Source organism: Passer montanus, unplaced genomic scaffold, assembly GCF_014805655.1.
Source record: "Passer montanus isolate IOZ18808 unplaced genomic scaffold, ASM1480565v1 scaffold1, whole genome shotgun sequence".
NCBI classification, from domain to species: Eukaryota; Metazoa; Chordata; class Aves; order Passeriformes; family Passeridae; genus Passer; species Passer montanus.
In genome coordinates this window covers 13,025,409-13,039,612 of record NW_024356504.1, presented here as the reverse complement: position 1 = coordinate 13,039,612, position 14,204 = coordinate 13,025,409, and the positions used below count along the sequence as shown (strand labels likewise).

Below are 14,204 nucleotides of genomic sequence, written 5' to 3'. Positions count from 1 at the left end.
GGGGGCGGCAGCGGCGCGTCTGGCGGCGGCGCTGCGGCAGCGGCTGCGGGGCTGGGAGGCGGCGCTGGCGACGGCGCAGCGGCTGCTGGTGTGGGAGAGGCCGCTGCACAGCCTGGTCACCGCGGCCGCGCTCGGCGGGGCCCTCTGGTGAGCTGGGGCGGGAAGGGGGACCGGGAGCCGTCGGTGCCGCCCGTCCGGTCCGTGCCCGGGTGCCGGCGGTGTGCGTGCCCGCAGCGCCGTGGGGTATGCACAGCCGGGAGTAGCCGCGCTGTTTTCCTCTGACAGGCATAAACAGGCCCCTCCCTGAAGGGAGAAAGTGCCAGGAGGATTTGCCTTGTCCCGCGATAATAAAATGCAGATGGGCCCAACTGGAGCCTCGCCCGGGCACGCTTCTGCTTAATTCTTGCATCCGTGTTTTTATCAGTTCGTTTCACTCGGTAACTGCGGTCGGGGAGCTCCGCGGCCTCCCCCATCGGCAGCTGCCCTGGGGCGTTTTATTTAAACCCTTCTGCTCGGTAATCTTTCCCGGGAGGTGCTGATTTTTCGCTCGGCTCTGGCGTGAGAGCATTCCCCCTTTCCTGTTTTCCCTTCCCTGCCTCTTCGCAGGGCAGCAGCCTGAGGAGATGGGAGTGTGAGTGGCAGAGCCCAGCTGTGGATGGGAATGAAAAACATCCTGTTTGTTTGTATAAACAGTGAGTCAGTTTTACTGATGAAAATGCTCTCAGCCAGTGGCCTTCCCAGCAGAAAAGGTCAGAAGTGGCCAGGGATAGAGTTAAATATTGGTTACAGATGAAATAGGAAGGGGCAGATTCTGGAGTTAGAGGAGGGGAAAATAAGTGACGAAACAGCCTTTGAAGTCTCTGATGAGGCAGCTCATGTTCTGTTCCCTCATCCATACGATTATCAGAAGCGTACGTGGTAGCCAGACATAAACTCTTGGGCTACTCCACGAGCTGAAAAGTGTCAGAGCAGAGCTATGAAGTGAGGAGGGGGAGAGGTGCAGGTGGCAGGGGAGATGACAGGGATCGTAGACAATGGCAGCCTGTGTGAAAAGTTAGAGAAGAACAAAGAGTGCCCAAAATATGGGGCAGCAGAGAGAGATTGAAATAGAGGAGGAAAAATCGTTTAGGGTCTCATGGAGTATTCAGCCAGCATCTTTAAACTGTAATACATAAATGAGATGGAATAGGAAATTCTTCCAGAGATGATGTGTTAAGCTACAGAATTGCTGTTCAGTGAGGAGGAGTACAAATGTCATTGTTTAGGTCATTAAAGGTCTTGTAAACCCATGGAAAGTGCAGCTTTTGTTCTGTGTGTGCCCAGTGAGGCATATTTCACTTCCAGTTCTCCACCTGTGACTTGGTGGGAACCCCTCCCAGCTCTGCACTGAGATTCTCCCTCACTACAGTCATTATTCTGTGCATTTGTCATTAGTTACTGGCAAACACTCACTGAAGAGGAGCAGGGTAAAAAAGCAAAACTGCTCCTCCTTTCTGGAAAGGAATATTCATTAAAGAGGTGAAGATGAATGCATTTCCCTGGTTTTGGTTTTTGGGTTTTTTTGGTTTTTTTTCTTTTTTCTGGAGTGACTTAAAAGCAGCTCCTCTGAACTAGAGAAAATTATGAATGCAGAGAGGCACTGCTGGCACAGGTGGCACCCTGGCACCTTTGCTGTCAAATCTCTGTGGAGTGGACAGATAAACTCTTTGAGTGGCGTTGCACAGCTGTGTGTGGGTAGCATTGTGTGAGCTGGCAAGAGGCTTGAGCCAGTGTGTGCATGTGGGACGTGAAAAGTTTTGTGATAAAGTCAAGTGAGCAGCTAAACCATTTAAGTGCTAGCTAGGCTCTGGTCAGACAGGGAGAGGTTTGTGATAAGAGAATGGGTATCTAGAATGGCAAGATGCATTACCTGCATGTAATGCTGGACCTTGCCACAAATGGGATGGAGGTTTTCAGCAAACAGGCTGAGTGGCAAAGTTTTCTGTTACAGCAGTTTGTCTTTATGTTATCTAGAACCTCCACCTTGAGGCTTTGGAGGGACTTGTACAAGTGAGCATCAGCTCTGTTTTGCAGCCTAGGGAGGAGCTCAGAAGCAGGGAAGGAGAGCGCTGGACCATGGCAGGGAGTCAGCTGTCTGGTGGTGGGCAAAGGCACCATTTGAGAATGTGCTGTGGTGTGGGTGGGTGTCTGCAGAGTACAGTGCTTGCTACAGTGGTCCACAGCAGTTGGGCACTTCTGCTTTGAGCTGTATCTATTGCTCACCAAGAGCAGTAATTTGCTGCCTTTTGCCTGTCTAACAATTTCTATTTCATTTCTAGGTTGTTTTCCTCCACCTCCCTGAGACCCCTCTTTCTCCTCAGCATGTCCCTTCTTGGCATCCTCTTGTTGGAGAAGTGGAAACCCAGGTTCCTGTTTGATTTCTCAGGTATGTGATGATTAGCACTGTAGATAGTGACATGGTTCTAGTGTTACCTGCTGCTGGGCTATGGCTTTGGCCCTTCCTGGGCTCTCTCAGCAAGAGAGAGTCTTGTAAGCCCCATTCCTACTTTAACTGCAGGCCCGGGTACTGGTGCTGCTTCTTATATTTTTGTGTCAGAGGATTAGGATGTATCCTAATACTCTGGACATGTATCCTAGTACTCTGGGTATGGAGAGTTGCTCCCAGTGCTGAGAAATTCTGGGAGTGGCTAATATTGAGAGTGACTAAGGGGCCCAGCTATCTTGCCAGGGAAGCTAATGACAGGGATGATGTGTTTCTGCTGTGTCCTTTCTCTCCTGAAAATGTGGCAAAAATATCATGTCAAGTCTGAGCACTTAGGGCCAGCTGAGCTGAGGGAAGGAAAGGAGGAGAGGGAAGTGTATTGGTTTTAGTTAAGTTCAGTGTGGGCTTACACCCTGAAAGAAGCAGAGCAAATGAGAGCCACTTCTTGTGGCAGGTAGCAGAGTGGACGATGAAGTCTGACAGCAGCAACAGTTAGTGTATTGTGCCTGTACTGAACAGCAACTGATCTCCAGCTAATCAGTGAGTCTGATTACCTGTCTTATCTTTCCCTTTTATTGAAGGGTCTGTGCCAACATTAGACACAAAAGCAGCAAGAGGAATGGCCTCATAAAGGTGGTAGACATGGATTGGCTGCTGTCTGCTTTGAGTGCCTCCTTCCTTGGAGTTTATTAAATCATGGAACCCAGACCTGCCTACTGCATCTACTGCTGCAGTTCAAAGGCAGCTCAGGGCCCTCCATCCCTGCCTCTCTACTCTAGGGAGAGTTTCTGAATGAAAGCCCCTCTATATGTGTATGTAAGGTGCCCTTTATTTGACCTAAAAAGGTACTGACTTAAAGGGTGCTTTCACAGAAATCCTGATAAGATTAGGTATGTTACAGCTGTAGTCTTGAAACTGTTTGCTTTGTGTGGTTCAGGTAACCCAGCAGTTAAACTGGACTGGCCAATTTAATTTCCTGCTTATTCACATTGTTTTTTTAAGGCAATAGTTTAAAGCCAATCCAAACCACCTCACTTGAAATGTGTCCAGAAATGCAAAAGCCTGGTGTCCAGTACAGAATGGTGTCATTGAGGCAGGTGGGGGTGGAATCATTCCAGCAAGCACTTGGCTGTAAAAGTTGTGTTGTCATAGAAGAAATAGGAAATTCATACTGAAATCAATTTATATGATGCAGAGCCATGAAGAATAGAAAAGCAAACAAAACAGCAACACCAGAGATTAGGCTCATCCTATGCTAACAGCTCTGCTAGAAGTCAGTGCACATCCCATTGCACCTCTCTTCAGTGTTCTTCACATATTTCACACCTTCCTGCTTTTCTGCTGCAGAAAACAGGGACACCTTTCTGATGTGCCTGTTTAGGTCACAGCCCTGATTTTGACATGATCCACTGGACTGTGTTTCCTTTGCTTCTGCAAGGAAGGAGTGGTGCTCTGCATTCCTGAGGGGCCTCCCATTCAGTTGGTACTCCTGAACACTTAGGGGTTCTTGTTTGGCTCCCACTTCCTGCTGAAGCAGAGCTGCACCTTTGTGGCTTACCTCCTTAGTGCTTCCTGTTAGTCTTTTCTGGAGTTCTGGGAGATGGGTCAGTACCATACCTTCAGGAGTCAGCACGTACATATAAACCTCAGCTTGTGACAGTTGTGTGTGTCTCAGATGACTGCTTATAAGATGACTTCTGAAGGAATGCTAAAACCTCAGCATGTATTTTGCAGTTACTCACACACTGTGATTAGGGTCACTCTAACAGCATCAATATGCGCAAATTTTTTAGGCCTTTTCAGAAGGGACTGCATATTTTCAGCTCCCATACAGGATATTTCCTCAATATCTACATGGAATTCTACTTAGATGCTATTTAAGGACTTAGGAAGCATCTCCAGTTTCACCTGAAATGGGTATCAGGTAGGGATGTTTTGGTAGCATCACTGTTTGGCAGCTGAGTTTTGGTCAGTGTAGGAGAGTGTAGTGTGGAAGAGCTCTAGCAGAAGTTGTGCTGCAATTGAATGCTAGTACTCCTTAAAAAGGGCCCCTGCTTTCTAGCTGAAGTTTATACACAGATGAAGAATGTCTTTTGGAGAAGCATTGAAAACCTGTAAGAGCCAAGGAATCCGTCAGCAATAATTTGTCAGTACCAACATGTAACCTAAACTCCTGCATGGCTGTCTGATCTCTCAGAAGAGTCTGGTATATGTCAAGTGATTTGTATTAATCCACAGTCCAGTGTGAAACACTGACAGAAAGATTTCAGCCAGTTATTGATAATCTGAAGTCAGCTCTGGATGTCCTGCTTGCCAACTTAGTTATACTGGTGCTTGACACTATTTCAGCACAGGTTGGAGTTAAGGCTTAACTCCAAGGGAAACATTTCCTGTTGGAAATGCTCTAGGTTTTTTGGGATTGGGCTGTTCTTACAACTGGTCTAAGACTCCAGTGCTTTGAGATGGCCAGCAGGCAGACTGCTCTACTACAGGAAGCAACATACTGTTGATCTTAAAGACAGCTTGTGTTTTGCCAGATAGCTGAAATCACGTGAAGACCCTGCAGCCTGCTGAAATGTTCTGCTCCCCAGAGTGTCTCTGAAACCTTCAGGATTAAGTGAGGAGAATTGTTTCACTCCCTCTGCTGGCATATTTTGGATGGCTTGGATGGCTGCAGCCAGTCGAGAGGAGTGGGGTCCCTGTGCCATCCCACTTACTGTGTTGCTGGCACATCTGTCCAGCAGAGGTGGCGAGCATCCCAGCTCCTCATTTGATACCCCGTACAACTGGTGCAGTGAGCCCTCACAGACTGGCCAGTGCCAGCTGTAGTGTATTTGGTGATTTAGCGCAGGTAATGGATGAGGCTTAGAGATAGAGCTGGATTTCTGTGTGCTGCAGCTAAGCAGCTTTAGATTCCTGAGCACAATAACAAAACACAGCAATGGCGGTTGCAGGAGGGAAGCAGCTGCCCTGAGGGGGTGGAGCTGCATCCATAATATTCACGCTGCAGCTCAGGCTCCCTCTGTGAGCTGCCCCAGCCGCCATGCCAAGCGCTCGTGGGCAGAGGGGCGAATGGGCAGCCCGGTGTGAGAGCAGTTGACTCCTCTTGTCAGGCCTGATTACTGGAAATCTGGGTCACGCTCTCAAAGAATCGCCTCCTCCCTGGCTGGTTGGCCTCCTGCTCCACTGTGTGAGCCGGCTGGTGCAGTGCCTGCAGCGGGAGGAGGAGTCTAGCAGACTTGGCCCAGCACCCTGTGTCTTGGGAGAGCAGTGGCAGGGCTGCTACAAGCAGTCGGTCTCTTCTGGGGCTTGAGCTGGGTGGAGTCTGAAGTCTCACTGGGTGATCAGAGTGATGGTTGTTCACATCTTTGCTGCATTTCCCTGAGGGAGTCACTGCCACTCTTGGGCTTTGTGCCTGGCTGGTGACTCCAGGGAGGATTCAAACCCCTTTTTGCACACGTTGCATTTCTTTAGCCCATTTATAACTATAAGCCTAGTCTCTAGAGGTTAAGCTCTCTTCTTTTATTTTAGTTCTGTTGACATGGTGACATGCAGTGTGGGAGACAGGGTTAGGCTTATAACCTCATGCACCAAGTTTGCTGCAGGTCAGACAGCATCAAAGATATATCAGTCTGTGCCAGCTCTAGAACAGTAGGCAGACTGGTGCAGGAGGGTAGACCACAATGAGCTATCACAGCATGAACAGGGCATTGTTAAACACAGGAGACTTACAAAGACTGTGTTGATAGAAGAGCTTTGGTTGAGCCCTGTACATCCTGAGATACCAGTCAGTTTGATATCACAGATATCCAAATCTGTGAGCAACCAGGCTGATGAATTTCAGTGGTAGAAATTGTTTTCAGTTGTAGAATCTTTTTTTCTCAGTGTATCTAAAAGCAGAGCATAATCATACATGACCTCTGCTATTGAAACAACACTCCTCTTTTCAGTACTGCATTAACTAAGTCCCTGTTTGATCACCATTGGGTTCAGTGCAGAGGGGAATGGGAGAGCCTTTCCCTTGTCCTTATCCAGTGTGATGGACCTTAGGAGTATAGTTATATCTGTGCCTGGCACAAAAGGCTGTCAGGGGACATAAAAGAGCCCTAAAATTAGAAAATTATGCAGAAGACTGTTATTTGTTACTTAATTCCATGGGAGAGGATGGAGACAACAGGGACATCTCTGGTATTTGTACATAGCATTCTGCCAAGGACTGGGCCTGGTCAGTGGGAAATGCAGCTCAGACCTCCTGGTGCCATGTTTAGCTCCAAAATGGAAGCTGAAGCTTTGCCCAGCTCCAAAACTGTGCTGGCAGCCCCCTTTGAATGACAAGTGCTGGCACCCACTGTGGGAATGGCACTGCCCAGACATGTGGGACACCAGGAAAAGCTGCATGATCCCTGGAGCAGACAGCCCCATGTAAGCACCACGGCACCCCTCAGATATGAATGCCCTGCTGTGTGTGTGTTGGCTGCAGAGACCAGTGGCTCTGCTGCTCCAAGTCTCTGGGCATGCTTCGTTAGAGCCTTTGCAGCTCAGGCTCCAAGCCAGTGATTCCTGCTTGCGTGAGAGCACAAAGAAGGTCCCCAGGGTGCATCCAGAGCTAAGCATGATACATCTGCAGCTCTGCTCTGTTCGACTGGTAAAAACGTCGGGTTGTATTTTTTACTTGGCTGACTAATCTGCTGTGTTCTCTCTACAGCACAGCCATCAGAGGAGCCAGGAGGAGAGAGGTAAGCTCACAGATGTGTTCCTTGGTGTGGGGAGAGTGGGGAAGCCTTAATTTAGTATGGTGATCTCACCTGTCCTTTTTTCCTGTTGTCAGTAAACTGCATGGCTCCTGCTGTGAAACATTCCTAGTGACTTCCACACTGGTAGCTGCTTATCAGCTCAGGAGCCACAGTTTGGGACTCTGGGGAAAGCTAGTGTTCTTTCAGTAGCAATAAAGCTCAAGTACTTTTGATAGGAGTTCTTAGGTTTCTTCCCTGGATCTGTTCTGAGCTATTTAAGAGCCCTCCAGAGAGGAGATCACTGAGACTGACTTCCACAGGCTGAATGTGCTCTCTCTGGTGGCGTGGCTTGCATCCTTGGCCGTGGTTGTAGGTCTGAGCACCACATTCTGCCTACCTTGGACTTGGTGCCAGAGGAGGCCATATAACAAGTTCCACCTCCAGTGCTTCTGTCTGCGTGGCTTTGAGTAAACTGCTTTGCATCTTGGGCTTGTGGCATGGGGATTCTGTGGCATGGTATCTGCTGCTGCTTTGCTCAGGTGTCTCTTGACTTTCTTCCTGATGGAAGGAAAAAACTGTCTCCAAATCAAGCATCTTCCGTAGTTCAGATGAAAATGCAGTCAGTATTGTCAAGCCTTGGTAGGGAATTCTGCTTCCTGGTGCAGCTGTTCCTCTCCCCCAGGATAACAGACGATGTTCAAAGATTGTCTTCTTGCTCTTGTCTGTCTCTAGTGAGGGGGTGACTTCAGGGGCACAACCTCACCTGCTCAGTGTCCCTGAGCTGTGCCACTGTCTGGCAGAGAGCTGGGTCACCTTCAGGCTCTACCTGCAGGAACTGCTACAGTACAAGAGGCAAAATCCTGCCAAGGTAAGCTGGAGATACCTACTCTTCTGTGCAGGGGCTTTTATTTCCATTACTTGCTCCTTAAGAAATGGAAGAATGTAAATTCAATATTTTTACAATTGCTATCCCTGTCCAATATTTGCTGTTTGTTCCTTGCAGATTCTATGCCATGGGAAGTTTAAATAATGAGTAATTGACTTCCAATATTTATAAGCTGGAGCTGAACTTAACCTCTCCTGTGAATGGCTTGTTGTACTTGCTTTAATTTATTAGTGTGCAAAGGAAGCTCCTAGACTTGGACTGGGGACAAAAAAAGGGAAGCCTACAGTCTCTGGCCCTTCCATTCTTAAGCTGGTCCTATTTCACTAGCCAGGATTGTTGCTAGCAAAGTCCAAATGCAGCGCTGTTTCTGAGTGTGTCATTAAACATGTTCTAATGGCTGTGATGTATGTTGTTTGGAAAGGATTTATAGACAGGAGCTGCATTAGCATCACAAAAAGTAGGACAGACCAGCCACTAGGATTGTGTCAGGCTTCCTGGCATTCAGTGTGCCAAAAGGAGTGGGTTTCTAACTCTGCTTATTGCTCCTTTTCTGTCCCAGCCACAGGGAGGAGAAGACCTGGTCCAAAGATGCCCATAAGGAATGAACTCACTGGGGCAAAGCCCACAGGGGAACCTTAGCTTTTGCAGACCCTCTCCATTATGAATTGAACTCTTAATTGCAGGATATAGTCCATATCTGAACCCATGCCCTGGTTTGCAGATTGTCTATTCTCACTTTCCCCCCTGCCCCACCCTCAGGAGAATGTAAGACAAGCCATCAGGGCTGCACCATTATACTTCACTTTTTCCAGAGGAGAAGGGTCCTGGTCTGATGGGAGCATGGGCTCTGCTAATGCCAGCTGGTTTATGGCACAGCAGTGGCACAGCATCTCTGGCTCTGTAATGGGTTCCTGTCTCTGTCAGGATAGTACAGTTTTTTCCCAAAGTGCTAAGCTCTGCAGAGAGATGTACAAGTGGCAATTTGCAATATCCCATCATATCCACAGGGAATGTAAATTACTTCATAAAGAACTGTCTGATAAAGTTTTGATTTGTTTTATTGGGGCGTTGGGTTACCTTGGTCATTCAGCAACTGAACCTCTCATGCTTACAGCTTAACCCAACCAAGCTGTCTGAGTTCTTACTGTCAGCACCTGAAAGTACTCGGTGCAGAGCTGGCTGACTGACTTGGTTAGGGCCATCCCTCATGTTGCACTAAATGGGTTTCTGGCATGGGTTGCATAGATGTATCTCTGCCTCTTGTCACTTCTGTTTGTTCCTCTCTCTTCAGTTCTGCATGAGTGTCTGTTCAGGCTGCCTGATTCTGGCTGTAGTTGGACACTATGTTCCAGGCATAATGATCTCCTACATCATTTGTGAGTATAAGCAGCGCTCTTGTCTGACTTAAGCTGAGACATGACCTAGCTGTGCTGTTGATAGGCTGGTAAAAGCAGATTTGTAGTTTTCTCAAGGGGATCTCTGCTGGATGATGAATCAATTTACAGGGAATGTGTTCCAGGAAGTCTCTGTAAGCACGTGCATGCAGTACAACTGCAAAGGCAGGAGAGGGAGCCGTGACTAAAATATTGGTGCCCTGTATTCCCCACTGCTGAGGCTGTGTTGGCCGAGGCTCCAGGGAAGCAGGAAGTTACAGTCTCAGTTCCTAAGGTGGGCAAATCCGTATTGAAAGTGTTGTTAACAAAGCTGCATGTTGGGTAAATAGACTTTTTCACTGCATCATGAGTCCCTAATAACTCTGTTCTGGTGCTCTGCTGTGAGTGCATCTACACATGAGCTCGATGCAGCTACCCATATACAAATTTTGGTAATACTTAGTTTTAATTCTCATCTATGCTCATTTTAGGGCTTCTTTTGCATGTTGGGTCTGGGGTGCAGTGGCTGAAGAGAAGGGCTTATGCTTCATCTTAACATAAATCTATATTCTCTCTAAGATCTGGCAGTAAAACCTGGTTAATCAAGCAGCTTTGCAATGAGTAAGAAGAGCCATGGATGAGGATTTTTAGGCATTCAGATGGGAAAGAACATGCCATTGAAATGTGTTTCCCTTGAAGGCTTTCTCAATGGCATTACAGAAGAGTCAGGTTGTGTTTGATCTGTCTCATGCTCCCTGCATTCCATGTCCACAGTACTCAGCATTCTGCTGTGGCCTCTGGTGGTCTACCATGAGCTGATCCAGAGGATGTACACACGTTTGGAGCCTGTCCTGATGAAACTGGACTACAGTATGAAGGCAGAGACACTGCACCACAAGCATGAGAAGAAGAGTAAGGAACCACCTTCTCCCTAGCTTTTTTTGGTGCTGTATTCCTAGGGTGGAGACATAGCAGAAGGACAATAGGAGACCATGTCTGCCAACACTGTGTGGTGACAGGCTGCAGGGGAAGAGAGGTGGAAACTTAAGGGTTAATGTTAAGGGTTATGTGGAGAGCAACTGTGTGCTCCCAGGTGATCCTGAGAACAGCACATGAGAGCAACAGATTATGCTTGTCTCCAGGAGCCCTGTGCACTTTCACAGAGGAAGTAGGGGATAGTGGTGTATAAAGGCAGAAAATTCCTTCAGTGCCGTGTAAAGCCTTTCTTCTCTTTCTCACAGAACGACAAGGGAAGAGCGAGCCTGCAGCAGGTGATGAGCCAACAGCAGAGACAGAGAGTGAGAGCGAAGCAGAGCTGTCAGGCTTCTCCCCAGTGGTAAGAGCTTAAAGAGCTTAGCAGGAACCAGTCCCTCCTCTCTGGTCTAAAGCAGCTTGAGAGCCAAGGGGTGGTCTGAGTACAGCAACAATGACAACACACAGCAGAGCAATAAATCACTTCTTTGCAGAATTCTGAGAGGAAAAGTTCATGTGTTTGATGAAGGCCATCATCTCCAGTGTGGGTATTGAGAATTTGGTGCCACAGAGCTGATGATGCCACAGTAGGGCAGGGCCAGCCTCGTGCTGACCTCAGAATTACTTTGATGGTTATGCTTCATGCTCAGAGAATGTAAATGTCTCCTGAAGAAATTAACTTCCCTGCTGTAATGTGCAGGGGCTCCTCAAAACAGGAAAAGGGAGTTGAGCAGCTTTAGTGTCTCTTACACAGTTCTCTGCTTTCAGAGAGATAGTGTGTGACCTATATTTGCACCACATTAAAAAAACAAGCAGAAGCCCGGGCATGTATCTGGGCTGTGAGGTGGGAAGCTTGTTTCCAAAGGAATGTGGATACTTGTACCACTGCTACTTGTAGAAGGCTTTGTTGCACTCTGTGTGAATACAAAAGGGAAAGGGGTGTTCTCCTTGGTGATCCCAGGAGAAGAAGAAGGATCAAAGCCTTCTGAGACTCCTAGAGTCTCATCCATCTTGTGCTGCCTCTTTTGTGTTCTTCACTGAGAGCAGGCAAACCTTCAGGCAGTGATTTATTGCAGGAAAGCCAGTGAGCTGAGACTACCTTCCAGTGCAGGGAGCACTTTGCCAGCAGCATACTGCCCCTCCAGCAAGGACTTCTGCCTGGAAGGTCTGGAGGTGCCCATAGGCAGCGTGGGTACTTAGACACACAGGAATTTGTCTCTCTGCCTTCATCCCATGCAGGTGGATGTGAAGAAAACTGCCCTGGCACTGTCAATCACAGATTCTGAGCTCTCTGATGAGGAGGCTTCTATCCTGGAGAGTGGGGGCTTTTCTGTTTCAAGGGCTACCACCCCACAGCTGACGGACGTTTCTGAAGGTACATAATGGGACACCTTGCTGCCCCCTTATCCTCAGTGTTTTGGCCCAGAACAGTGGGTCATACAAATGGGAGACAGGGAGAGAACCCCCAGGTATTTGCATGGAAAGAACATTGAAAGGAGGAAGGAAAAGCAGTGCAAGCATGCCCTGACTTCATGGCTGGTCATAAGCTGGGTTCTGAGTGGACATCAGCCTCTAATTATTGCCTCACAAAGTAATACAGTCTTGTGACTCCAGCAAGGGAGCAAGGCCACCCACAAAGTCCCCCAGAAGTAACTGAATAGAATAGTCACACACCAATATATGATACTGGGTGAAACAGGTCAGACTTACTGGCTCAGAGAAGGACTGGTTAGTGGTGAAGGACATGGAGGTAACCACTCAGTGGCCACTTGGGTGTCTGGGAAGGAGCAGGCAGGTGATGCAAGCACAATTTCCCTGACCTTGGGAGTTTTAATGGGGGCTCTAAATGCAGAGAGCATGAGCTGGAGCAGGAAGTCCTCTCTCAGCACAGAGCACATAGAACAGGATCACAAAAGAAACATTACACATGAATCATGCCACTGGCAGAAGGGAATAACCACAGACTTCTTCCTGCTGTCCTCCAAGGATGGGGAAGGTACCCTAAAGTCAGCTGTGGTGTGTCAGCTGGAGAAGGTGGGTGGGAGGTCAAGGTGAAGGAACATGTACCTTAATGCTGGTGCCTTTCAGACCTGGATCAGCAGAGCCTGCACAGTGAGCCAGAGGAGTCATTTTCCAAGGACCTGGCAGAGTTTCCATCGGTGGAAGAATATCATTCCAGAGACCTGGGGCCACAGAGTGATGAAGACGCGTTTGGTGTGCCTCTGGGTCCTGAGCTTGCCCACGCTGCCTGTGAGCTGGACTCAGCAGACAAAGAGGCCACGGACTCTGACCTCTCCATCCTTCGCCTCGCGTCTCCTCTCCATTTTGTAAATACGCACTTCAATGGGAGTGGGCAAGCGGCAGGAGGCAATGCAGAGCCAAAGACTGTCCCTGCCCCAGGCCTGGGCATCTGCATTAACACGCTGAGCGAGGAGATCGTCACCACTGCCATCACCACAGCCGTGCAGAACACCCTCTCTGCCCTCCTGCGCTCCTCAGAGGCCAGTGAGGGACCCCCCCTCTCCGAGTTCCTCCCCACAGAGCCTGAAGAGAAACTGAGCTTCCAAGCACACCTGTCAGAGAGCGAAGTGGTGGAGACAGAAGCTTCACCGGAGGATGAGGAGGAAGCAGATGACTTTGAGCTACTGGATCAGGGGGAGCTGGAGCAAATGGATGTAGAGCTGGGGTTCGGAGAGGAGCAGGAGGCACAAGAGGCTGCTCCATCTCCCTCCTCTCCCATGCTTGCTGAGCTGCCAAAGCAGGGAGATGAGGAGGAGGCAGTGATGACAGCAACATCTATGTCTTAGGTCTTACCTGTGCCCCCCCTTTTCCTCCATCATCACTGGAAAGAAGGAAAAACTCACACAGTGAACGTGCAGTGGGTTTTTAGATGTTTGTGTTGACTGGGATGGAAACGCATCAGTGTTAATGTGCTGTGTCTGGAATAATGAAACCTTTCCATCCTTCTAGAGCCTGGCCTTCACTGGCTGAGCAGGAGGCCCTGCAGCTGGGGAGGAGCCGGCTCCTAGAAGCCTTATGCCACAATTGAAACACCAACCCCAGCAAACGCTTCCTAGTAATGGTGCAGTATTTCGGTCTGTCTTCTGTTTGTCTTTTGTTTTGCACGCTGAGTACCGAGCTAGCTGTAGCTGCTGCTAATACCCACATCCCCAGTAGGACATATGCAATCTTATTTTATTGGGTTTTTAAATGGCTAAAAGTGTAAATAATTTTAACTTTCATTGGTTTTGTCTGGGGGGAGGGATGGGGTGCACAGTCATATGTGGCTCTCAGGGGCAAGCAAAGGGAAAGGGGTCTTCGGAGCAGAGGGTAGCAGGAAGGGGGCAAGGACAGACTGGTGTTGTGCAAAGAGACCTCTTCTGCAGACTGTTACTGTCTTTTGTGTCACTGCTGGAACAGGGTGTTGGGCAATACCTGCTTTTTTTCCCTGTCTCGTTTCAGTTCTGTTACTGGGTGGCTGTGGAGTTGATTTTTTTTTTTTTGCAATCAATGAAATTCACTCCTGGCCCTGTTCACTACTCCAGTTTTTTGCTGCCGTGGCATCTCTTGCCTTCCGCACCACTGACCCTTGTAGCACCCCATCTGTGCTCTGCTGGGCATTGCAGCATGGCACCTGGAGACTCCGAGGTGACTGGAACAGAACCAGGAGCTTTGTTACACGGCAGGATCCGTGCTTTGTTTCCCTTGGGGCAGGGGAGGAAGGATGGAGGGATAAGTTCAAGCTGTCCCATGGCGGC

General features: G+C 48.7%; 1 protein-coding gene across 1 annotated transcript; it reads left to right on the top strand.

Annotated features, from left to right (window-relative positions):
- The first annotated feature begins 6 nt into the window (after positions 1-6).
- RETREG2 (reticulophagy regulator family member 2) lies at positions 7-13,880 on the top strand. The gene is made up of 9 exons (XM_039697807.1): positions 7-147; positions 2,319-2,425; positions 7,188-7,218; positions 7,948-8,083; positions 9,393-9,477; positions 10,249-10,386; positions 10,716-10,810; positions 11,683-11,821; positions 12,535-13,880. The coding sequence occupies exons 2-9, from the start codon at positions 2,362-2,364 to the stop codon at positions 13,251-13,253; spliced, it is 1,407 nt and encodes a 468-aa protein (XP_039553741.1). The 5' UTR covers positions 7-147; positions 2,319-2,361; the 3' UTR covers positions 13,254-13,880.
- Positions 13,881-14,204: the final 324 nt, after the last annotated feature.